General features: G+C 39.4%; 2 protein-coding genes across 15 annotated transcripts in view; one reads left to right on the forward strand and one right to left on the reverse strand.

Annotated features, from left to right (window-relative positions):
- Positions 1-8,521, forward strand: part of LOC127518973 (signaling lymphocytic activation molecule-like) — a 44,189-nt gene extending 35,668 nt beyond the window's left edge. For both annotated transcript variants that reach the window (XM_051906410.1, XM_051906322.1), the window contains exons 3-4: positions 7,668-7,967; positions 8,086-8,521. In XM_051906410.1, coding sequence (XP_051762370.1) covers positions 7,668-7,967; positions 8,086-8,264 — 479 coding nt within the window. In that variant the 3' untranslated portion in view covers positions 8,265-8,521. The remainder of the gene's footprint in view (positions 1-7,667; positions 7,968-8,085) is intronic.
- LOC127517971 (uncharacterized) overlaps positions 1-27,220 on the reverse strand; it is a 66,204-nt gene that overhangs the window by 34,039 nt on the left and 4,945 nt on the right. Inside the window, exons 3-11 of one of the 13 annotated variants that reach the window (XR_007931627.1) lie at positions 26,262-26,390; positions 25,644-25,673; positions 22,264-22,563; positions 20,321-20,633; positions 19,579-19,887; positions 18,864-19,160; positions 16,676-16,780; positions 16,182-16,496; positions 12,824-14,216 (exon numbers count right to left, since the gene is read on the reverse strand). The exons of 1 other annotated variant lie outside the window; for it this stretch is intronic. Coding sequence is in view for 8 of the 12 variants with exons in the window: in XM_051904848.1 (XP_051760808.1) it covers positions 20,449-20,633; positions 22,264-22,563; positions 25,644-25,673; positions 26,262-26,390 (644 nt within the window). In the remaining 4 variants the exon portion in view is untranslated. Of the gene's footprint in view, positions 1-12,823; positions 14,217-16,181; positions 16,497-16,675; positions 16,781-18,863; positions 19,161-19,578; positions 19,888-20,320; positions 20,634-22,263; positions 22,564-23,554; positions 23,587-25,592; positions 25,674-26,261; positions 26,391-27,220 lie in introns of those variants that run through there. 11 more of the 13 variants (XR_007931611.1, XR_007931628.1, XR_007931615.1 and 8 more) reach the window with 11 other exon arrangements.

The raw sequence follows: 27,220 nt of genomic DNA on the forward strand, positions 1-27,220 counted from the left end.
AAACGTGATTCATCAGACCAGGCCACCTTCTTCCATTGCTCCGTGGTCCAGTTCTGATGCTCACGTGTCCACTGTTGGCTCTTTCGGCGGTGGACAGGGGTCAGCATGGGCACCCTGACTGGTCTGCGGCTATGCAGCTCCATACGCAACAAACTGATGCACTGTGTATTCTGACACCTTTCTATCAGAACCAGCATTAACTTCTTGAGCAATTCGAGCTACGGTAGCTCGTCTGTTGGATCGGACCACACGGGCCAGCCTTTGCTCCCCACGTGCATCAATGAGCCTTGTCCGCCCGTGACCCTGTCGCCGGTTCACCACTGTTCCTTCCTTGGACCACTTTTGATAGATACTGACCACTGCAGACCGGGAACACCCCACAAGAGCTGCAGTTTTGGAGATGCTCTGACCCAGTCGTCTAGCCATCACAATTTGGTCCTTGTCAAACTCGCTCAATCCTTACGCTTGCCCATTTTTCCTGCTTCTAAAACATCAACTTTGAGGATAAAATGCTCACTTGCTGCTGCCTAATATATCCACCCACTAACAGGTGCCGTGATGAAGAGATGATCAGTGTTAATCACTTCAGTGTCAGTGCTCATAATGTTATGACTGATCTGTATATATATATATATATATATATATATATATATATATATATCCTTGTAACTTCTGTTAAAGCATAAACAATCAGCAAAAGTTCGCTCTATGAATGCAACAATATGATTTATTTTTGAAAAAGATTGGGTACAATGAAGTGACATTACTTCAACCATCGAACATGAAAGGGACAGTTTGTGATCATTTACTCACCCTCGCGTTGTTCCAAACCTGCATGAAGTTCTATCTTCTGATGAACATAAAGGAAGATATTTTGAAAAATGTTGGTAACTAAACAGTTGCTGGCTCCCACTGACTTCGATAAAAAAAATACTGTGGAAAATACTGTGGCTATCCACATTCTTAACAATATCTTCCCTCAGCACAAGAAAGAAATTAACAACTTAAGGTTGAGTAAATGATGACAGAATTTTCAATTTTGAATGATTGGATGATGATGATTCAATTTTGGATCTCTTTTAAAGGAAACTTAAAAGTGTAAAAACTTTTACAAAGTACTTTCAACAAACCATAGATAACCCCAAAAGCTTGATTATTTCTGAAGCAGTATTATGTGTTAAACATCCTCCCCCGGACAGCACGCCAAATACGCATAAATTACTATACAAATAACTTTATTTTGATTTCATGTACGTGTAAACTCGTGAATTAGCATGTTTTGTTAGCATGTTTTAACAGGTTGCTAGTATGAATTAACATGTTTTAACACACACTGCTAACATGAAAAGCATGTTGCTAACAGGTGGAGCTCGCTGCCAAGTTTGAGAAAGGTGTCACAGTCTCTCAACCTCTGGCGGCGGCTGGCGGGGATGAGCTCCTGGATGACGATGATGTCTTATCTCTGACATCATCGGATCCAGGAGCGAGTGTTCTTCTGGCTGCTAGCCCCCGTGAGCAGGAGATGGCAATGGAGGAGGAAGAAGTTGCGACTTCTTCTTTCTCCAAGCCTCCTTGCCCAGCATATGCCGAGTTACTGGAGGTTGTGGAGCGCGCCGCCGGCAGGCTGCAGCTGCCATGGGATCGCGTGAGGAAAGAGCCCGTTCGCGGCAGGTTAGACGAACGGTTTCTTTCTGACCACAACCCCGTAACTCCAGTGAGCCTTCCATTCCTTCCAGATCTTCACGTAGAGATCAAGAGGCATGGAAGAACCCATACTCGGCCAGAATTCATCCACATCAGAGGGGGAATTTCGCTGATGTGGAGGGATTAGGCCAGCATGGGTATGTGTTGCTGCCGCCCATTGACGAGACGTTTGCCAACTATCTCGTCACGGGCAGGGCACTGACACTGAAAGCTCCGGTTCTGCCGTCCAGACCCCTTAAACTGACATCTCGTCTGAACGGCAGAGCATATGCTGCTGCAGGTCAGGCTGGCGCGGCTTTGCACTCTATGGCTGTGTTGCAAGCCTACCAGGCTGACTTGCTGAAGGACCTGGATCGGGGCAGGGTTTGTCCCCTGATGCGGTGGCTGAGCTGCGCCGCACCACAGATCTCGCTCTCCGGGCCACCAAGCAGACGGCCGCCTCGATTGGGAGATCGATGGCGGCCATGGTGGCCACGGAGAGGCATCTGTGGCTGAACATGGCGGACATCGGGGAGAAAGAGAAGGGCTCTCTCCTCGATGCCCCGGTTTCGCCAACTGAACTTTTCGGCGGCTCCGTTGAAACGGTTGTCGGAAAGTTCAGGGAGGCGAAGGCGCGCTCAGCAGCATACAAAAATTGCATACTGCTCAGGTCCGATCCTGGGCCCAGACAGCCGGGAGGCCCTGGCCCGTCTCGAGCCGAGGCTCAGAGGCAGGGCCAGAAGTCTAGTGTCGCCGCTCGAGCGCCTCCTCCACCTCGGAGCAAGTCGCAGAAGCGGCGGGATATGAGGAAGAGGAAGATGGACTTAAGGGAGGTAATTGATCACCGGCGCCAGCAACGCCGCTGATCGATCCCCTCTCTTGGCGAAGGTAATTCTACATCTGCCTTCGCCCCTCTTCCTCGGCCTCCCGGGCGTTTTTAATCACTGTGCATGTTCAGGACGACACCTTTGAACAGTCAGGCTGACGGCTGGGCCCATGATGAAATTTTTCTGAAGGCCCGCCTTCTGGCTTGATAGTGAAAGGGTTCTTTGGGCTTCTAGAACCATGGTTTTCATCCTTCCCATATCAAAGAAGTGAAGGAGGAGTCTTTGGTCTTCGAGCCACAGGAAGGTAAGACAAGGTCTGATTTAATTATTTAAATGTTTGACCTTGTGTTGTTCCTGTATAATTTCCTGAACATGTAACAGTAAAATGTGAACTATTTAGGGGTTTTTTGGGCAAAACTGGAGTGTTGAGACTGACTGAGCAGGCCACAAAATGGCTGCCGCTTAGTTTTTTCTATATATATGAGTAGCCTCTCGGCTGTTTTTCAGTATAGTTTGAGTTGGCACTCATTACTTCAGTTTACATGTCTACGGCGGCCCTAATCGGCCGCCTGACATTTTAGCTTTGAGCTTCGCTTTATTTCTCTCATCGTGAGACTTGGAAGTGAAGATCAGGCTTTGTTATGGGCCTGTTGTAGTATATAGGCCTATAGCTTAGCGGCCAGGCTAGAGCTAGGTGATGTGTGGTATATGAAGTAACCCCATATGTATTTACTATCCTTTCAGGATGTGTAGTTCCTAGTTCTGGCTTCCTCCTGAGGGAGTTGTTTAGGCCGTATGCCCAATTATCCCCTTGCTTGTGTAGGTGCAATTGTTGAGTTTAACAGCTAGGTTGTAGACTGTTTTTGACCCCCTGATGCTGTTTCTCAGGTGGTAGGCCCTTATCTTCACGTAGATAAGTTATGCAGGTGTGTGCTAGGCCCCACTTTCTAGAACTTTCATGCTAAAGGAAATGTTTTTCTTCTGAGCCACTTGATGTTTTGTATTTATCAAGTTTGAGTTGACGTTGCTAGTTTTTAGCTCCTGTCCTCTAGGGCTTAGATCAGATCTGAGAATCTGTACAGAGAGTGTTTTTCCTTTCAAAGACAGCATGTATATCAAAGTTTGTGTTACTTTGAGTTCTAGACTTTTGCCCTACATTTGTATGTGAGCTTATTTATGCTGCCACAGGTTAGCACCTGCTCTCATAATAGCAGGCCCTTTCGCTGTAAAGTGGCCTCTATTTGAGTATATGGTGACTTATATTCCCCAGTTAAGAGGTTTTTTGTGTCACTGAGTGCATCACCCGTTGGATTGCATACTCAGGGTGGTTAGAGCCACTTTTTTGAGCAAAGTTGGTATCTAGTAGCTCCCTTTTTGGTGATCTTGTTAACAGCTATATTGCATATAACTCGGATTGTAGGCCTTATGATACTCGGCCTCCTTCTAGTTAGCAGTTGTTTTTACAATGCTGTTTAACTGATCATAATATGCTCACATATTCTCACAGATTTACGCTGCCACAGGCCCTGCCACATGTCTGTTTGAGGTAGTAGACTTGTATTAGCCTCCCTTAGACCATGTTGGTTTTGTTTGGTTCCCTTTAGTCACAAATATTTAGGGTACATTGCCTGTTGGAATGTGTAGCCTAGCGCAGGTCGCAGTTAGCTTCCCATAGCTATTTGGGTTAGAGCTGGTTCCCTGTAGCTTGGTTCCCTTATATTCACGAGCTGAAGCCACATGTTATTGAATTGGCAGGCCCCTTCAGGCCTCCTTTTTTAGTTCACATGATGGCACAGTTTGTGTTTTTTAATCTGTGAGCAGGCTGATCGCCACTTGATGCTGGAATGGAGGCCCCTTAAGGCCTCCTTTTCTAGTCGACCTGTTGGCAGGATGCCTGGGAAACCATGCCACCATCGGCCACGCCCCATCGCTGACGGATAGGCCCTAACAGGCCTGTTCACGATGTTTGGCAACGTTTTTCATGTATTAATCATCTTGGAAACTTCTAATACATGGCCTTTGGGTGGTATGGTTATGGTAGCCACTTGCTGATGCCACGTGTTTACTAAGGCAGGCCTACTTCGGCCTCCGGTGTAATATGTGGAGTTCAGTCATGTACTCCTCTCGCTGTGAGAGTAACAAGGTGCTTTTACAGAGTATTCCGAGTGGCTAGCCCCTCAGGTTGATTATGGTAGTGAAACCTTACGGAAGGTTGGTTTAACCTACATCTGCCTCCCTGAGTCTGATTCTAATCTAGTTGAGCTAAGAGCCACCTAGCGCCTAGGGTGGATCTTTTGTGCTCCTGGAAACGGCCACGAGACTTACGGCATGTGTATTAGAGGTTGCTAGGCCTATGGGCCGCCTTTTTTGAACACACTGGAGTATGTTTGGGTGTATTTCTCTTTGAGAATTATCTGTATACACTTTCGTTGGCCAGAGGCCTAAGTGATAAATCCAACCTCCTTTTTGTCTGGTTGTTTATCGTCCTTGGGGCCTAAACACTGCCATGAGCTGATGCCACGTGTCTGTTGAGGTTATAGGCCCCTCCAGGCCTTCCTTAATACGTGTTGGCGTACGCTGCACTCCTCTTGCTTTAAAGAGTAAAAGGTGCTTTTTACTGAGTGCACTGCTCCTTGGATTGTGTTAGGTGGATTGTCATGCGGGCACTTTGCAGCCTCTTATGCTGTCATTGAAGTCGTCTGTCTACCCCAGGAAAACAAGACAGGTGTTCAGGGTGGCCCTTAAAACCAGGCCACTTTCTGTATAAGACTTCTGTTTCCACATAACTACTATCATGCTGTAGGCCCCTCCTCGGCCTCCATGAGTATGTGCCCATTGCATGGTCTACCTGTTAGGTGAGCTTCGTACTTCCCTTTTAGGGTTATGTTTATAATAGTGCTTAGCTCCCTAAGCTGATCATAGTGGTAGGCCTTAATTAGGCCTCCTTCTATGATTCAGCCTCAGGCTGGTTTGTGCTCCCCTGGATCAGGGTTCTCTAGCGCACAGCCTCCTTAATGCGTTAATTAAGCACTGAGTAGATCCTAGGATGAGTGGATTGTACTCCTCTCAATACGAGGGTTCATAGCACTTAGCTGAGTTCTGCTCTCCAGGATGCCCGTCTCTACGTGTGGGTTTGAGTTTGTTTCTGCCTCTTTGCAGTCACTCTTACTTACTATCTTCTATGAAGAATGCGTTTTAGAGGCTCTGTATTCAGACAGGATTTGCCAAGACTAAGTTTGTCTCGTGACAGACCAGGTCGGCCTCCCTGGTGGCATTGGGGGTGACTTCGTTCCCCTCTAGTGACTGGCCGAGGTTCCCTTCGGTTCCTTGGCCACATTCCCTTAAAGGGATCGCTTTCTCTTCGGAAAAGCTGGTTCCAGATGCCTTAGCAGCTTCTGTAGGACCTCTGAGGAAGGTCTTCTTAAAGTTCAGCTTGGGCTGTTGGCTAAAGGGAATGCTGTCACTGACAGCCTGGTGTGACCCGATGGGGAGTTGCCAAGCAGTTCTCTAACTGCTCTGGAGCCTTTGTCTCAGCCATATTTCTTGGCAGGCACTCTCCTCAAGCATGGCGGCGTGGGTATATCGTTCCCCATAGCGTTTGCAAACGCAGAGTAGAAGTTCCCTTTCGAAAGGGAACGTCTCAGGTTACGTATGTAACCATGGTTCCCTGAGAACAGGGAACGAGACTCTGCGTTTCCTTGCCATGCTTCAGGCTGCCTGCTGAACAGTCCCTCAAGACGACGGATAATGACTGCTTCCCCAGGCGCACCTTTTATACTTCAGGGTCGCGCCGTATGACGTCATAGGCTGTCGCCGGCCAATAGGCATTGGAGTTATTGGATAGTTGGCTTTCAGACACCGAGTCACGTGACGTTCCCCATAGCATTTGCAAACGCAGAGTCTCGTTCCCTGTTCTCATGGAACCATGGTTACATACGTAACCTGAGACGTTTTACCACATTGTTAGCATGTTGCTAGCATGAATTAGCATGTTGCTAGCATGTTTTAACACGTTGATATCTTTAATTAATATGTTGTTAGCATGTTAGCATGAATTAGCATGTTGCTAGCATGTTTAAGCACATTGCTACCATGAAGTAGCACAGTGTTTCTCAACCACATTCCTGGAGGCCCACCAACACTGCAAATTTTGCATGTCTCCTTAATTAAACACACCTGATTAGGGTTATCAGCTCATTAGTAGTGACTCAAAGATCTAAAATGGGTGTGTCAGACAAAGGAGACATGCAAAATGTGCAGTGTTGGTGGGCCTCCAGGAATGTGGTTGAGAACCACTGAAGTAGCATGTTGTTAGCATGATTTAGCACTGCTAGCATGAATTGTCATGTTTTAACATATAGTATATTATGAAATGTTAGAAATATGTTAAAACATGACAATTCATGCTAGCAGTGTGCTAAAACGTGTTAACAACATGCTAATTCAAGTTAACAACATGTTAACATGCTAGCAAAATTAATTAATGATATCAATGTGCTAAAACATGCTAGCAACATGCTAATTCATGCTAACAACATGTTAAATCATGCTATTGAGTTTCTTAATTCATGTTAGAAAAACATGCTAACAATGTGGTAAAAACATGTTAGCAACACACTGTTCATGTTAGCAATATGTTAAAACATGATAATTCTTGTTAGCAGTGTTAAATCATGTTAGCCACATGCTAATTTATGCTAGCAATGTGCTAAAAAGTGCTAGCAACATGCTAACAACATGCTAATTCATGCTAGCAGTGTTAAATTATGCTAGCAATGCGTTAAAACATGCTAGCAACATGCTATTCATGTTAGCAATGTGTGTTTAAACACATTTTTTTGTCATGATAGCAGAATGCAGAATGTTACATCATGCTAACAATGTGCTAAAACATACTGGCAACATATTGATTCATGGTACCAACCTGTTAAAACATGCTAACAAAACATGCTAATTCATGTTAGCAGTATGCATAATGCATGTTAATTCATGGCAGTAACCTGTTAAAACATGTTAGCAAAACATGCTAATTCATGCTAGCAATGTCTTTCTTTCATTCTCTTTCCACTTCATGCTTATAAAACATTTAAACTTTCATATGGTTTTGCCAAGCTCATGTCGCCGGACATGCTTTAATTTTCCTGTAATGTTCTTCAGCTCGTGTTCCGGTTCCTGTCATCACCAGAGACTCTCCACAGTGTTCATCATCATCATCATCATCATCAGAAAGGTCTTCATCATGTTTACTGTTGTGTTCAGTGTTGAATGTGAGTCATGTGACTCTCTCCTGGTACAAAGGAAGCAGTTTATTGTCCAGCATCAGCGTGTCTGATCTCAGCGTCAGTCTCTCTCTACCTCTGGAGGTGGAACATCAGGATAAAAACACCTACAGATGTGTGCTGAACAATCCCATCAGCAACCAGACCAAACATCTGGATATCGGTCGACTTTGTTCTGGTAAAGCTGTGATATTAGTGATTATTTATGGAGCCAAACTCTCATTGATTGATCCATTAATCATAAATCTATCATTATAATACTGTTTTCTAACATTGCTCACTTCTTCTCTCATAAGAATGTTGCTGTTGTGGTTTCACTGAAGCTGCGATCCGATTGGCTCTCTCTGCTGTGGTGGGCGTGGCCGGGGTGGTCGTCCTGGTTTATGAATTCAGAACCAGAAAACTTCAACAGAAGAAGAGCGTGAAGAACGCAGCAACAAACACTGATCAACCAGATGAAGTTGCCTCTGAATGATTCCAGCATTATATCACAAGTAAATGTCATTTCCATGATTATTTCATTTTTATTATCATAAGGTTGATATGTCACGTCTTTAACACCCTTTGCATCTTATTACCTAATGTTAAATGTTCATAAATATCTCTGTTGATACAGTGACCCTGCTGAAGCTCCACCTAGTGTTTTTTTTTTCACTAACATCTCTTGCTGTAATATTTGATAGTATAAAACTTAATATTGCTTTTATTACTTTATGCCTCTTTGTTTTATAATATTAAATAAACATGCTTTTAACAATCTTTAAATCCTTTGGCCTTATTCCTGACACACCACCATCATTATTTCTGTCTTTTTTTGATTTCTGTAAAAGAAAATATCTTGCATTGAACTGTGAGCGTCGTAACTCTGCAGATGTTGTTTATGCTCAAACAGCAACATTACATACTAACTAAAGTTAAAAAAGTCAAATCATAATCAACCACCACTTTAAAGCAAATTCACTATATATTCTATATTAGCAGCCACTTTTATTCTAGAGACTCTATCAGACCATCGAAAAGAAAAACTACAGATGAAAATGTATGTCTTTTAAAAGGTGGCATACCTTAAATGCATCATGATTGTTTCCTTTAAAAACACTTCTGAGAAGTTTAAACATGAAGTGTGAAAGCAGAAGACAAGAAAACAAACAGCAGGACAGTTGCAAAAATAAATGTGTGAACATTAGTTTATATTGCTCTGCTCTCATCTCAACTATTTTTGCATTCAGGGCTGTTGAACACCTGAGTTTCCTGACATATACTGAGCGTCAGATGTTTGCCTTGATCAAGTTTCTCATCGTCCTTCAGCTGTTAAAATCATTGTTTAGTGTAGTCGGAAGTTTTCTGCTTCCCACAAACCATAATGAAACTCCACAGACCAACCCTTATGAAAATTAACCATGGTTTTACTACAAAAACAAAAAACAAAACAAAACAAAAAAACATGGTTTTTGTAGTTAAACCATGGTAAACACAAATTCACAATGGTTTTGCTACAAAAGACAGCTTAAATATAGTGTTATACTACAACTAAATCAACAGCATAAGCTGCATCAGTTTTTGTTAATGACTAATAACTTATTTACAAATGCATTATAAGTCGTTGATAAGCAGTTATAACTGCTTGAATAACTTTAATATAATATCTGCCAAATAGTGAGCCATTTTTAACTCACATGTTATAAATGCTTAAATGTATTTATTCACATATTTTACCCCGAACCAGATTTCTGGTTATTTCATGATGCAGCAAAAACATACTGTTATGGTGAGACTGAAGGGTGATTTATTTGTGGTTTTCTCAATAATATCTCATGACTTATGTCACTTTTCTCACTGTTGCTCGTCAGACTTTACTCTGTGCATTACCCATGATGCTCTGTAAAACGGCCATGATGCCTATTCAGAGCAATGTATAAAAACTGATTTTTTATATTTATCAAGATGAAATTATCAAACTTTATTTTGAAAAAACAAACAAACAAAACAAAACATACGAGCACAACCATATGTTACATCCACGCTATCCCGGACTCCATTTCCATTCCATATTCATCATCTGGACTAATTGTTACAGTAACTTAGTCACTGTATTTCATTACAGTTACATTTTAAATGGGTGTAATCAAATTACAGTAACATTTGAAATGTATTTTAGAATACCAAAGTAATTTCTATTAAACATTAATGTAAATTGTGACGGTAATTAATGTAAACAGCAATTGGTGATTCTCCGACTCTGACAGTCTGCAAAAGTATCCTAAGCTACATTTCTGCTCATAAGTTTCATTCCCCTTGCAGAATATGCAACATTTTTATAATTTTAACAAAAAAAAAAAGGATCATAAAAATTGCATGTTACTGTCCTGAATAAGATATTTCACATAACAGTTGTTTACATATATTCCACAAGACAAAATGACTAAATTTATAAAAAAATGCCCCATTCAAAAATGTACATTCCCTTGAATCTGACCTGTCTGTCATGACCTGGATGATCCATGACTGTTTTCATGTTTTGCGATAGTTGTTTGTGAGTTCTTGTAACTGTAAAAATGGTAATTGCGACTTTTTATCACACAATTCTGACTTTTTTCCTTGCAATTGCAAGTTTGCATCTCACAGTTCTGAACTTTTTTCTCAGAATTGCGAGATTTAAACTTAAAGTTGCGCTTTATAAAGTCAAAATTGGCAGATATAAACTCGTAATTGCAAGTTATAAAGTCAGAATTGCAATTTCACAATTCTGACTTCTTTTCTTGCAATTCTTACTTTTTTCTGGTAAATTGCAAATTTATATCTCACAATTCTGACTTTATAACAATTTACTTTATAACAATTGCAACTTCATATCATGCAATTCTGAGAAAAAAGTCAGAATTGTGAGATAAAAACTTGCAATTACCTTTTTTTTGTTACATTAGTATTCCAAAGTCTTCTAAAGTATTTAGATTAAGTTACAAAACTTGGATAATCTAATGAAATACATTATAAATTACTTTTTAAAGCATGTATTTTGTAATCTGTAGTGAAATACATTTTAAAAGTAACCTACCCAGCCCTAGTTAGTAACCTGTGAAAGTAAACTTTAATGTAAAGTGGAAACATGAATCATGTCTTTATTTATAATGTTTATAAATCACAAATAAATGGTTCACCCTTCATTAGGGTTCACAGGTAACTAATAAAGTCATCACATTTTTCATTATCTCATCAAGTTATGGTTGTGCTCATATGTTTTGTTTTATTTGTTTTTTCAAAATAAAGTTTGATCATTTCATCTTGATAAATATGAAATCAGTTTTTATACATTGCTCTGAATAGGCATCATGGCCGTTTTACAGAGCATCATGGGTAATGCACAGAGTAAAGTCTGACAAGCAACAGTGAGAAAAGTGACATAAGTCATGAGATATTGTTGAGAAAACCACAAATAAATCACCCTTCAGTCTCACCATAACAGTATGTTTTTGCTGCATCATGAAATAACCAGAAATCTGGTTCTGAGTAAAATGTGTGAATAAATACATTTATTAAGCATTTATAACATGTGAGTTAAAAACGGCTCACTATTCGGCATTAAAGTTATTCATGCACTTATAACTGCTTATCAACGACTTATAATGCATTTGTAATGCATAAGTTATTAGTCATTAACAAACACCTTTGTAAGCCCTTTACAGAGAGTACCTTGATGTAAAGTGTTACCACATTTATTTATAGGAGTTTTGCCTGGGACAGATTATTTTTTTTAAGTATGATTTTAGGGGGATTGTAGTGCCCCCTTGTGACTGAATGTGGAAACACTTAATCTCAGTTTTATGAAACAATGCTTCGTTTGTGCAAAAAAACATGTTTTACCACTTTATTTATGAAAATATTGATCTGCAATGCACATTCACGAGATATGAGATTGTTACCTGAACACTATTTGGGTAATAAGTGGTAAATTATGTTTAAAAACAACAACAACAAATCTAAGCAATCGCGTCGCTTCATAAAAATTGAGGTTAAACCACTGGAGTCACATGGATTACTTTAGTGATGTCTTAACTACCTTTCTGGACCTTGAATGTGTAACACTGCTGCCTATGGAGGAACAGAAAGCTCTCAGATTTCATCAAAAATGAAGGAAAACTTTTGTTTTCTAACATTGCTTATGTCTCCTGACACAAGACTGATTCATCACCCCTGCAACAAGACTTATTTACAATAATACAATAAATAATTACAAATAAATATCACATATTGTCAGATATCACAGTGGGTTTGCACGGCACCATTCTTTGTAAAGCTGCTTTAGAACCATTTGTATTGTGAAAAGTAATATACAAACAAAATTGAAGTGAAAATGCTTTAACATTTTAACAAAATGGTTTTTGCAATAATGCAATTCAACTTACACTTAAATGACATTTTTTAATAAATAATATTTAGTCAGATGATGATATACAGTTAGTTTCCCAACATACTGATGCACAGATGTCTGAGGTGACCAAATCTGCATTCTCTGATAAAATCATTGTTTGGTTCAATCAGCGTTTCTTTTCTTCCCACAAACCATAACGAAACTCCACAGACCAACTAAACCACCAATATCAGCTGCATCGACTGAATCTTCACCACATGAAAAGCTTTTCAGCAAGCTCCCCCTTGTGACTGAATATGGAAACACATTTTTTTTTTTTTTTTTTTTTCACAGTTATAATTTTAGGCCTTCAAAAGCTTTGACAATAATCAATGACTTTGCTTATTTGAATATTTGTACATACACGCTGCTCCATGAATGTGTTGAATCTGCCGATGCAATTACGACAGTTAACAAAACTGTTGCCCCCCGCTGGTTAAAACACAGCCAATAGCCATCGAGAATTTTAAATACTTAACGGTTACAAGCCAATCACCATCGAGTATTCCACTTTAAATCACCGCAGAGACCGATTTTGATCCGTGTATCACTTTACAGGCGAATCAGTTTTTGTCCACTAGAAAGAATGCAGTAAAGATCAAATAAAAAGATCAAACACACACATATATAGATAAATATGAACATTTATTTAAACAACAAGCAAATGAGAATAATACTAACCGCAGTGAATAATCCAAGACATAACACAATGTGGCATCTCATGCAACATTTCAAGTACAAGAGTTGAACAAGTGCAAACAAGCTTTTCTTTACGTCTTTTTTACTGTCAATGCTATAAGGCAGATTTATCAGGCGCTTCAGCATGAATACGAAGATCAGAGATCTTCATTCACTAACCCTCATGTCATTTTACTGAATGGACAAAACCATTCTACAGAATAAGACTTTCCTCGTTTTGTTCCACAGAAGGAGGAAAGTCAGATAAAAAAGTGAATTAGGATACAGTAAAGATCTTTGATTTTTATATTAAAAAAAAACATGCATTGTTTGAGAAATACTGCTGTGGTTCACATATCTAAAACACATGATATTTTTGACACTCACTGTCCATAATCACAGAAATCAAAGCTGTGAGGGTGTAACAGAGTAACAGGTATGAAGTGTAACATTAATAAACACATTTTTCTTTACACAAGCAAGTTCTTTCTCACAGATTCTTTTCTCACTTTCATTGGATGGATTCTAGAGGCTCATTAAAGACTGAACCGTGTTGTCAATGATGTCAGAGTGATTGACACTGGTGGGCGTGTCTTATCTCATCTCTGAACTGAACTCCCTAACTGCTGCATATTCTCTCCAACAGGAACCACTCCATTCATATTTATAATTGCTGATTTATTCACTTGGTTTCCTGTAGAATCTGAAATACAAAGAATATGAGAGACGTTAAAAAGAAGGAAGATCTTAAGATCAAGTCTGTAGTAACACAGTTAGTTATTCAGGGAAGAAGGAGGCAGGAATCGGCGAACGTTCAACTCTTTAATATATCATATAAAATAAACAAACATAAAAACGGCAGCCCCTCAAGGACGACTGCCACACACACATAAACAAAACAGGCCTGGATCTCTCTCGTCCTTCACTGTCGTCGCTCCTCCTTTTATACTCCCAGAGCTCCTCCGTGAGAAACACGAGACCGGTGCGGTGCGCAGGTGACACTCGTTAAAAGGATTGTTCACCCAAAAATGAAAATTCTGTAATCATTTACTCACCCTGAAGTTGTTCCAAACCTTTATACATTTCTTTGTTCTGCTGTACACAAAGGAAGATATTTGGAAGAATGTTTGTAATCAAGCAGATCTCGCCCCCCATTGACTACCATAGTATTTATTTTTCCTACTATGGTAGTCAATGGGTGGCGAGATCTGATTGATTACAAACATTCTTCCAAATATCTGCCTCGCCCCACTCTCACGGCTCGGCCTCGCCTTGCCCGCCACATCAGACTAGGGTTGGGAATCGTCCGAAATTTTCCGATTCCGGTTCGGCCTTACGATTCTGAGTCCATTAAAATTATTAAACAACAAATAAAAAATAAAAAAATACTAGTTAGGGGAAAAAATGCACAATATTCAACTCAAACAGTCCTTTTTGTGTTTATTTTATTTGTAAAATGAGTTTAACAGACTGCTAATCTCAACAAATTCGGTAACACTTTACAATAAGGTCAGTTAACATTGTTTCTGAAAGAATGATTCAGTGATAGATACATTTTTAACTGTAATTTGTTGCCACCTAGTGGCGTAACAATGCAATCGATACAGTCATTATTTGAAGCACCCAGTTACTTTCAAAAGATGATTTATTCTATTTTGATCGGTAGCGTAGACATTAGCGTTTATATCTGAATAATAAACTTACGTATACTTCTGTGATAATTGGAACATTTGTAACACAGAAATAATGATACTGTGTGTTTGAAAATATTGTTTCCTCTTTCTTTTTCAACTAAATCATGCTCATTGTATTGTTTTGCAAATTTTTCCACAACGGATTCATTAATATGCATCGGACTCATTGTGCAAGGTCTCTGCATGACGAATTTTTTAGGATCACGAATACGAAAAAACACATACGAAAATTTTGGACTCAGTGTGCAAAGGCCTATAAAGATTAACCATGGATCTCTCTCTGCATTGATATCTGACATATATGAGTAGCGCGAGGGCTTTTCAGTGCATTCATTTCTATAATATTCATGATGTGAGATGTCTCTATTAAAGGATATACTCCTCGCACTTTGCCCACCAATCACACCAGAGCCGATTTCGGAACCGAAACTTAGAACTTTTGCAAGGTTCTGGTACTTTTTAAGAAACACTACCGGTTCTGGATAGGAAGCGGTTCTCAGTTTCCAACCCTACATTAGACTTCAAAACTAATGACAATACAATTTATAAGTTACCAAGTTCAGTTTTGTTTGAGCACTTGTTTTTTTCACACAAATGAACACGACCTTATTATATTTGCAAACTCAGTCTCCACAACACACAAAAGAAACTGATGAGTTTATAATTTAGATGCATTAAGATTTAATACTTTTTCAGTCATTCACATTCATTTCTTATTATTTGTTCATTTCCAGAAGCTTTTCCATCTGATCTTGTTTTAACAGCAATCGTTGACTTATTAGGCAAATTATTTTACATTTATTAGATATAGTTAAAAAAACAGAAAAAAATGATTTTATACAGATAAGTATAAGGCCAGCTGTCAAATCTCACTAACGCTTGCTCAATTTAAAATACTCATAAATTAATGATGCTTGACCACTAATGTCAAGCTTGGCAAGACATTCTTGAGGCACCAGGTTTGAAGGAACAAACATATATATATATATATATAAAAAAAAAAAAAAAACAAGTTATCCCTCCAGTGTGAGGAAGATCCATTTAGATCCGCTCTGATGGATAGATCCGTTTAGATCCGCTCTGACGGACAACAAACTCCCTGAAACTTCCTAACTCTTCCATCCAGATAGCGGAATTCTCTGTTTTTACTGTTATTTCTATTTCTTACGCGTTCCATTTTTCTTATTATGTATTTGGTTCTTCTTTATGTAAAGCACTTTGAATTACCATTGTTTATGAAATGTGCTATACAAATAAAAATTGCCTTGCCTTGCCTTGCCTGTTTTGAGAACTTCAACTTAGTGAAAAATGATCTACATCTGAGCTTGTTCCTCACACAAACTAAAGTAAGACTTTAATAGACTTGAGATTTAGTGCACAAGTCATATGGACTTAAGTAAATGGTAGAATCCACTTTTGTTTGGGAAAAGTAGCAAAAAGATGCTGCAGAACTGATTCGGAACCAATTCTCTTATACCACAGAAGAAATTAAGTTAGGTTTGGCATAATATAAGGATGCGTAAATGATAACATTTGTATTTTTCAAAAAAAACAAACACAAAACAATTAATAAAAAGTAAGAGTATCATATTGAAAGAGTTGATATACTCACCACTGACGGTAACACTAAATTCCCAGCAAATGTTCTTTCCGCATCTGCTGCAGAACTTTAGTTGATAAACTCCAGTGTCGCTGGTTCTGGTGTTTTTGATGGTGAGAGATCCCGTTTGATGGTGCAGCTCCAGTCTGTCTCTGAATCTCTCATCATCACAGTATGAAGTCTTATTTGAGTCTCCATTCATTCCAGTTGCTAGAATTTTGGCTCCAAAGCTCCACTGTACCTTCTCATCACTTTCTATGTTAAAATCAGTGATTAGAATTAAACATTCTCCTATCATCCCTGACACTGTCTTCAGACCGTACTCACCTGGAGAACAAACAGAGAAAGTTCCTCATACAGAGATAAAATTAATATTACACTGTCAGGTCTCATGCCACTTGATATAGTCTAAATTTACTGTATTTAATGAACAGTATTAAACAGTCTTCATACATACCGTATGTGGATAATATTAAATGTGATGTTATACAGATCATGTTACTTACAAAATTATATTGGCTTAATTGGTCCCTGAACCGCAATTTGAAAATCCATGTTCTATACAATCCACATTCAGAAAATTAACTACTCTGATGCCTGTTCATTGAAGTCTGTGAAGTTTAACAGAGACTGTATTACTGTCAATACAAGCCTTTGCAAAATGGAAATACTTGCATGACATTCTAACATATATAGATAATGATACAACAGTAAAATGCAAGTAATGTGCTGAGGAAATATGCAATAAACATCAACAGCTGTGCACGCAGCTGTCAAAATAACTAACAGGGAATGACAAAGATGTGTTAAACTATTAGTTTTTCTGAAATGCTTGATATAAACTCTATATGTTTTAGGCAGCGCATATCATGCACTTTTCCTGCAGGAGCTCACTCTGTCCTCCTATACTTTTTCTAATGCATTTTGTACCTTGCTACTGTAAAGTGATGTAATTTGTGAATGATCTTTTTGCAGACCAGGGGCTGTATTCACAAAACATTTTATCTTACCACTAAAGTTCCCTTTAATGGTAAGAGGCCAATCTACTTCGAGTGTTACTAAAATGAGCCAATGCACATTGCATTAGGCGATATTTGTATCAGCTGCACCACAGCGCAGGTATTTAATGAGCAGCAGGTGCATCACATACTTCAGCTTTTTACTATAAGGTTGACATTCCACCCGAGTGTTTCTGGATGTGGTCGTTACCTGGTGATGGTCACGATGCCTTATGTGTCTGGGCATCAAACACGCAATGGGAGCTTTCGTGGATGAGTCATGTACCCACTGCGGGAAGATGACCATCTTGGAGTTGCGGTCTAGACTTCAGTACCTCAAATATACTGGAGCCCCCTCGTCTCTGCCTCGATCTAACCCTCCTAAGGGGGCTACTTTGGGCAGTAGCTTGGGTGACCTGAGGATTACAGTGAGGCTACTCCTTCGGGGAACCAACCCCCTAGGCCCCCTCACTCCTCCTGTGCACCGCAGCCAGTCAAGCTGCCTGAGGAACAGGCTGGGCCATCTCAAAGGTGTGCACCAGTTGTATCCTTCAGTGCTCCCCCTGACGACCAGATGTCGATTGCTGCATCAGAGGGTGAGCCAACTCTGGGGATGATTATTCAGCTGCGTTGCCCCCTTCAGGTGTGTAGCATTGTCCGAGTTAGACCCAGAAATGACTGCTATGCTTGCCGGGGCTGTCAAGAGGGTTGGGCTCGATCATCCACCGTGTCCCGAGCCCTCGAGGTTGGATGATTGGTTTCTTGCGGAGGGTTGAGCTGGTTCTCAGTGCCCTGCCCCAGTTCCTTTCTTCCCAAAGGTACATAAGGAGCTCAATAGGTCTTGGATGGCACCTTTCACTGCCAGAAATAGACCTAATATCTCCTCCACTCCCACCACCATCGATAGTGGGGTGGTCAAGGAATACACGCGTATCTCTGTGGAATGGGCTGTTGCAATGCAACTATGCCCTAACTCCACCTGGTGGGGGGATCCTGGTCGAGTCTAACCAGCAAGGCTTACCAGGCTTGTGGAGAAGCCGCCTCTGCCTTACATGCAATGGCATTACTGCAGGTCCATCAAGCCAAAGCGCTCAAAGACCTGCACGAGGGAGGTCATGATCCGGAAGTTCTCCAAGAACTTCGTACAGCAACAGATCTCGTGCTTAGAGCAATGAAGGTCACTTCACAGTCTCTGGGCCATGGGATGTCAACGCTTGTGGTCCAGGAACACCATCTCTGGCTGTGTCTGGCGGACATGCGGGATGCCGACGATCCAGTTCCTGAATTCCCCTGTCTCCCAGACCGGCCTCTTTGGTGATGCCCTCAAGAACTTTGCCGAGCAGTTCACGGCTGCCCAGAAGCAGACGGAGGCTATCAAGCAAATCCTGCACCAGCGGTCAGCTGCTGCCAAGAAACCGCCAGCTGCAGCACCCCATCCGCCCCCACTCCTACGCAGCAGCAGCAGCCACCACCCAAGCAGCGTGAAGGAGCTGGGTGTGGGCAGGGCACACATTCCCCCCCCAGATTAACTGATAATCAAATGCACACTACTGATAATTTTTTGCAGCCCTGGACATATTTTTACTTTAATTTGTTGCAAGAAGTTAACATTTTAAACAAATACTGCTCATTGTTTCTTTTGCAATGAAAAAAAAAAATCATTAAAGTTTCCTTAAAATGAGAGTGAAAGACTCACAACACATGAAAACTCTGAATTTCCTGGACAAGGACCTTCTGCTGCTGATGATCTGTAGTTTATAAGGTCCATTTGTGATGTTTCTGATGGTCAGAGATCCAGTGTTCTTGTCCAGCTGCAGTTTGTCTCTGAATCTCTCGTCGGCATCAGCGTATGTCGTCTCTTTGGTCTCTCCAATCAGTTGAGCTATGAGATTGTTTTCAGCTCCAAACATCCACAGGATCAGATCATCTCTCTGTATTTCAGTATCAGGATTTAGAGTCACATTGTTTCCCTTCATCTCAAATATCTTCAACACTAGTGACAAGAGAAATCAGAGAAAAATGTTCCATTATAAAAATGCTTGTTAATGTGAACATCGGAGTTTGACAGTACTACACAAAGATCATTCAGGACTTAAAATTGGTTTGAAATGTTTCTCAGACAGAAACTTCATATTACTGTCTCAGTTTGCTGCCTCAAAGACCATCCAGATTGGAAGAATGTAACATTTGCCTTATTTACAGAGTTCTGCTGTAATTAATAACTGAATGACATACTCATGGAGGTAAGGCAGCAACAGAACAGTGTTTTAGATGCGACTCTACAGAGAACACAGTGCTCAAGCATACCCGGTTCTTCTCATCATATTCACAATGTTTCCCGTTACAATCCAGATGTCAGAAAGCTGTACAGTTTGAGCTGAGCTGCAGAAAAAAAGACTTGAGATACTCACCTCTGACAACAACATTGCATCTCCTAATTGTTGTCGCTTTGCTGGTGACGATCTTCAGTGTATAGACTCCAGCATGTTCAGTTGTGGTGTTTTTGATGGTCAGTGATCCAGTCTTCTCATCCAGCCCCAGTCTGTCTTTGAAACTCCCATCGGCAATGTCAAATGTAGAGATCTTTCCAATCCCTCCTTTGATTTCAGCTATGATAGAGTTTTTATCTCCAAACATCCACTCTAACTGATCTTTTCTCTGCACTACAGTATTGGTCCTCAGAGTGAAAGTCTCTCCCTCCTTGGCTGATATTTTCTTCACTTTATGTCATAGAGGCACACAGAAACAGAGAAATTAAGAGGTTATGTGACATGAGTCAGTAAAGCTTCATTGAGGATGTGTGCATGTACTGGTATTGGTAAGAACAAACTAAAAAAAATAATATTTTTTAACAAATATAACATCTACACTGATGAGCCAGGGTTCTTGTAGAGTCCATGCCTTGGTGGGTTGGCACTGTTTTGGCATCACGCAATGGACCAATGGCATATTAGACAGGTGCTCATAATGTTTTGGCTCATCAGTGCATATGATTAATTTAGCCAGGACTTGTACTGCATCGGTTCATCATTTTGTACACCATAACATTTAATAAACTGAATGGACACATAATATCCACCTTAATCTATTAAAATTCAGTTTTGTTCATTTCCATGCATCATCACACAAAGATAATTAAAGACAACTACTCACAATTTACAGCAACTTTGAATGTCTTGTTTGTGGTTGCCTCTGCTGCTGCTGCGCATCTGTAGTTTGTAAAGTCCAGAGTGATCAGTTCTCGTGCTCTTGATGGTCAGTGATCCAGTCCTCTTGTCCACCTTCAGTCTGTCTCTGAATCTCCCATCAGTACCTTCATACGTTTCTCTGGTTTTTCTAGTCATTTGAGCGATGCGAATGTCTTCATATCCAAATGTCCACACGATCAGATCATCTTTCTGTACTTCAGTGTCAGGGTATAAAGTGACTGATTCTCCCTCCACCACTGATATCATCACGACTTTATCTGTGACAGTAGCACATAGAAAGAGAGAAATACAAAGACAAGTGTGGATGCTACTTTCTGACGTACATTATATTCTGTTCTATACATAAAGAAATATACATAAAAATGAATTAAATAAATACAAAATTAAAACCAAAACAACAGCAACAAAAGCCATATATAAAGAACAACAGTGTTGGGTGAGATCTTTAAGGGTTAGTTCGTAAAGCTTTGAAGCTTTAGGAACCTTTTGTTTCGAATCAGTGGTTCAGAGTGTGTATCAAGCTGCCAGAGTCATGTGATTTCTGTAAACGAGGCTTCGTTACATCATAAGTGTTTCGAAACGTTTCGAAATTTCAATGGTTCACATGACTTTGGCAGTTTGATACATGCTCCGAACCACTGATTCAAAACAAAAGACTGGTAAAGCTTCGAAGCTTCATGAGGCAGTGTTTTGAAATTGCTCATCACTATTGAGTTGTTATTTTGTTTTTTTGGTGCACAAAAAGTATTCTCGTCACTTTGTAACATTAAGGTTGAACCACTGTAGTCACATGAACTGTTTTAAATATGTTTTTAGTACCTTTTTGGGCATTTGTAAGTGTTAATTATCTTGCTGTCAATGGACGCCTCACTGAGCTATCGGATTTCATCAAAAATATCTTAATTTGTGTTCTGAAGATGGACAAAAGTCTTACAGGTGTGGAGCGACAATAATCAGCCAGTCTATTTGAGGTCACAAGTAACTTGTAGTTTTTTGCTTCAACCACTAGAGGGACAAAAGTTACATAAGCTTCGTTTCCACTGAAATTACCCTGAACTATTGTCCAAGGAACTTTTTTTTCCAGGAACTTTTTGCCCCCAGTCCCATTGCTGTCTGTGTTTCCATAGCGGTCTAAAGTACCGTGAAGATTAGTCTGGTGACGTAGGACTGCGCGCGATTTTCCAGTTCCCGCTAGATTTCGTCCTCCGCATATAAGCTTAATAGCCTGAAAGCCTGAACCTCGTCGTCAGTCCATCGGTCGTATTTTTAAACTCGAATGTTGATTAGAATAGCAAACAACTCGCAACGCAACAGACTTTTAAAAATGCTGCGTGGAGTCAATCAATCAAAATGCTGCATGAACTCAACCACTCAGCATGTTCATAGTTCACATTTACATGTAATTAAATAGAGTAAAAGATATGCGTATTCGGCGTGCTGTCTGGAGGAGAGCTCCAAGCTTGGAATTTTGGCCCAAACCCAGAGTTCTCCCCTCGGTTGTGGTAATAATAGAACTAGAAGTGAGGAGGGGTGGTGGAGGGATGCTGATAAACTGTCAATGAACAGAGGTAAGTCTGCTGTATATATACCTCTCGTCGTTGGCTGAGTTGATTAACTGAATGCTCTTCACTTATCTGAACGTGCTCCTCCCGAACTTTGTTAATAAAACATAATTTTGCGCGACCTGGCAAAAGTTGTGAAAAAAACCTAAAGTGTTTTTTTTATCCAGTCGGAGGAGGAAAATGCTGTATCATTTAAACTGTAAACAGCAGATGTAGTATAGTGAAAGTGCAACTCAATCTGCCAATTTTATGTTCATTAATCAAGCTTAATGTCTGAAATTAAGAAATGTAATCACAATTATACTGAAAGACTTCATATACTCACTTATAACAATGAATTTTTGATACGAGGTTCCTCTGCTGCTGCTGATCTGTAGTTTATAGACTCCAGTGTGTTCAGATCTGATGTTTGTGATGGTCAGACATCCAGTCCTCTTGTCCAGCTTCAGTCTGTCTCTGAATCTCCCATCAGCACCATCAGATGTTGCGATCTCACTTTTGATTTCAGCTATAAGATTCTCTTGTGGTCCAAACATCCATAGTATCTGATCATCTCTCTGTATTTCAGCATCAATCATCAGAGTGACAGATTCTCCCTCTTCCACTGATACCATCTTCTCTTCGTCTGTCACAGCAGCACATAAATAAAGAGAAATGAAGAGATTGTAAATGAATGAGCAGACATCAGTAACACTGAGAAGAAAATGAATCTGCAAGGATAACCATTTCAGCTAAAAATGTTCTTTACTGTTATACAGAAGAAAAAAGTCACCTACATCTCGGAAGGCCTGAGGGTGAGTAAATCAATGTCAGATTTTCTTTTTTGGTGAACTATCCCTTTAATACTAGTTTGATTAAACTCTTGTTGAAACACATGTTTTGCAAAGTTGTTCTGAGATTGTGTCTTCATCTGTCACAACGCAGAGAAATGTAATTTAAGATCATGTGCGATTCTAATAATCTATTATTTAGCTTTGTGAATTAACAATAAAAAAATTCTTTACACATCATTTATTTAATTAATATGTAAACATGAACATTAAACAAGATTAATCTGGTTCATGTATACATATTTAATATTAGCTGGATATTTCAATCAAAATGTCAACCATACTGTTAATAATCCTTTATTGTTATTATTTTTAAATCATCATTTAGTTCACACTTTGGTGTTGCACAGAAAAAATAACAATGAGATACAGGTTTGAAATGACATGAGGGTGAATAAATAATGATAAATAATTTTTATTTTTGGGTCAACTATTCAATTTTATATGAATAAGTAATTCTAATGTCCAGATATGAAAGGAAAGATCAACTCACTTTGTTGTAAATGAAAGAATCAAAGCATAAAAATGCTCATGTGAAACACCAACTGAGTTTCTGTGTTAAAGTGTGAAAGAATAAGCTGAATGAAGTGACACACAATGTCACAGATCTTACTGTAGTTTGTCAATTATGTATTTTACAGAGAAATTCAGTAATTAGTATATTAAAGGATTAGTTTACTTTGAAATGAAAATTACCCCAAGCTTTACTCTCCCTCAAGCCATCCTAGGTGTATACGACTTGTTCCTGATGAACGTAATCAAAGAAATATTAATAAATATCCTGACGCATCCGAGCTCTATAATGGCAGTAATAATGGATTTTTTTACACAAACACATTGTTTCGCTTCAGAAGGTCTTTATTAACCCCCCAGAGCCGTATGGAGAACATACAGGTGCTGGTCATATAATTAGAATATCATCAAAAAGTTGATTTCACTAATTTTCACTGAATTCCATTCAAAAAGTGAAACTTGTATATTATATTCATTCATTACACACAGACTGATATATTTCAAATGTTTATTTCTTTTAATTTTGATGATTATAACTGACAACTAAGGAAAATCCCAAATTCAGTATATCAGAAAATTATAATATTGTGAAAAGGTTCAATATTAAAGACACCTGGTGCCACACTCTAATCAGCTAATTAACTCAAAACACCTGCAAAGGCCTTTAAATGGTCTCTCAGTCTAGTTCTGTAGGCTACACAATCATGGGGAAGACTGCTGACTTGACAGTTGTCCAAAAGACGACCATTGACACCTTGCTCAAGGAGGGCAAGACACAAAAGGTCATTGCAAAAGAGGCTGGCTGTTCACAGAGCTCTGTGTCCAAGCACATTAATAGAGAGGCGAAGGGAAGGAAAAGATGTGGTAGAAAAAAGTGTACAAGCAATAGGGATAACCGCACTCTGGAGAGGATTGTGAAACAAAACCCATTCAAAAATGTGGGGGAGATTCACAAAGAGTGGACTGCAGCTGGAGTCAGTGCTTCAAGAACCACTACGCACAGACGTATGCAAGACATGGGTTTCAGCTGTCGCATTCCTTGTGTCAAGCCACTCTTGAACAACAGACAGCGTCAGAAGCGTCTCGCCTGGGCTAAAGACAAAAAGGACTGGACTGCTGCTGAGTGGTCCAAAGTTATGTTCTCTGATGAAAGTAAATTTTGCATTTCCTTTGGAAATCAGGGTCCCAGAGTCTGGAGGAAGAGAGGAGAGGCACACAATCCACGTTGCTTGAGGTCCAGTGTAAAGTTTCCACAGTCAGTGATGGTTTGGGGTGCCGTGTCATCTGCTGGTGTTGGTCCACTGTGTTTTCTGAGGTCCAAGGTCAACACAGCCGTATACCAGGAAGTTTTAGGAGCACTTCATGCTTCCTGCTGCTGACCAACTTTATGGAGATGCAGATTTCATTTTCCAACAGGACTTGGCACCTGCACACAGTGCCAAAGCTACCAGTACCTGGTTTAAGGACCATGGTATCCCTGTTCTTAATTGGCCAGCAAACTCGCCTGACCTTAACCCCATAGAAAATCTATGGGGTATTGTGAAGAGGAAGATGCGATATGCCAGACCCAACAATGCAGAAGAGCTGAAGGCCACTATCAGAGCAACCTGGGCTCTAATAACACCTGAGCAGTGCCACAGACTGATCGACTCTATGCCACGCCGCATTGCTGCAGTAATTCAGGCAAAAGGAGCCCCAACTAAGTATTGAGTGCTGTACATGCTCATACTTTTCATGTTCATACTTTTCAGTTGGCCAAGATTTCTAAAAATCCTTTCTTTGTATTGGTCATTAGTAATATTCTAATTTTCTGAGATACTGAATTTGGGATTTTCCTTAGTTGTCAGTTATAATCATCAAAATTAAAAGAAATAAACATTTGAAATATATCAGTCTGTGTGTAATGAATGAATATAATATACAAGTTTCACTTTTTGAATGGAATTAGTGAAATAAATCAACTTTTTGATGATATTCTAATTATATGACCAGCACCTGTATTAATGATGGGTGCATGTGGATGGAAGCACTTTGTTCACCTGTTCACTGCCATTATAAAGCTTGGATGCGTCAGGATATTTATTAATATTTCTTCGATTATGTTCATCAGAAAGAAGAAAGTCAAATACACCTAGGATGGCTTGAGGGTGAGTAAAGCTTGGGCTAATCTTCATTTCAAAGTGAACTAATCCTTTGTCATGCAACTATCAGAAAATCACAGACTTTATTATTACATCAAACCAATCACAATCAACTTTTTTTTTAAACTTGTGGTTTAAAAAAAGTTAAAATATTGAATATGAAAACTCACATTACAATTAAAACTCTACGGTCAGACAATAATCTAAGCTTTAATACATACATGTTTTTGATTGTCGTTCAGAGATCTCAGCTTGTCGTCACACCAACACACACACACACAAAAAAGAGAAAATAGGAGATCAGCTGGTGTGATTTTTTTCACGTCATTTCATCAACATCATCATCATCATTTTGAACACTTTCAGTAGTGGTCATTAAGTGGTCAAACTTAGTTTAAGTTTAGTTAAGTGGTTTCAAACTTCCAGTTAGAAAGTGTTTCGTGTTTCACTATAAGAACACGCAACAACAACCAATGCCATTTACCATCAGCTATTAGTGATTTTGCTTTCTGACTACTGTGACATTAAAAAAGAGTGACATTTCAGACTTTTTAGCAAATTTTTTGCTTGAACTATCCCTTTAAGTATGCATAAACAACTAAAACTAATGACGAATGAATAGGTCATAGATTCATTGGCTCACATGACATATCAGTTTCATTCACAATATTAGGAAGGTGGTCATAATGTTATGCCTGATCTGTGTATATATACAGTATATATATTATATAACTACTGGCTGTGGAAAATCATATTATACATTTAAAATATACATTTAAACAACATTTGTAACATGATAAAGCTAATTTTTTCCTTGCTGTAAAAATTGTAATACTTACCCAATAAATGTTTTGGATCACAGATTCTGCGTCGATAGTAAAAAACAGCAGCAGCAGCAGCAGATAACACCAACAGCAGAACAACAACAACTATTCCTGCTTTAGCACCTGGAGACAGACCTGGAACAGCTAAAGAGAGACAGTCATTAGTGTGAATGAGTCTGATCTATAACAAACACTATAAACATCAGCTCTGTATAATCTGAGTGAAGATCTGATAAGAACATATTTATGTTAATGATTGTGAAATAAATATAAGCATTAAAACAGCGATGAAAGTTAAACAATTAAAGCAGCAGCATTTACCGGGGTTCAAGCATTTAAGGCCTTTAAGCACGTGCATAAAAAGGAATTGTTTTATTTAGCCAGCATGTAACCACTTAAATCATAGAGGAACAGCTGTGATATATACTAAAACTATTGCCCGATCTGCACCACTTTTTTTGGGTGTCCTCAGAGTGTGCCCATACATATCCGTGTTAATTTTGATGAAAATATCTCATTTTGTTTTAGTTATAGATACTTATATATATGAGAGCATAAAAAATGACCCAAGAACATCTTTGATTGGATTTTTTTGCCACTTCGTATCAGAATTTTGACATTTGGGCTTTCATATTTAGTTAATCAACTTAGGTTTCATGTTTCCTACGCTGGTTTCGTCTCGATAGGACTAATGGTTTTGAAGATATTTGCAAAAGTTTTTTAAGCACTAAATCACAACGTTGCACAAACCATAAGCCAGACTCTGGCAAGTCTGGTATCGTTGGACTCGGCAAGGATTCAGGAGTTTAAGCTCATGACTCCCATGAAAATAAGTCGACCACACCCAAAGTTATACACATTTTCATCCAAAACCATTAAAAACATATGTTTTTTAAAGATTTTTAACAGTTATAATGCCACCTATGGTCCAATCTCCATAAAAATTGGCCTGCTGCTTTAGAGTCATATGCAGA

Source organism: Ctenopharyngodon idella, chromosome 1 (genome assembly GCF_019924925.1).
Source record: "Ctenopharyngodon idella isolate HZGC_01 chromosome 1, HZGC01, whole genome shotgun sequence".
Taxonomy (NCBI): Eukaryota; Metazoa; Chordata; class Actinopteri; order Cypriniformes; family Xenocyprididae; genus Ctenopharyngodon; species Ctenopharyngodon idella.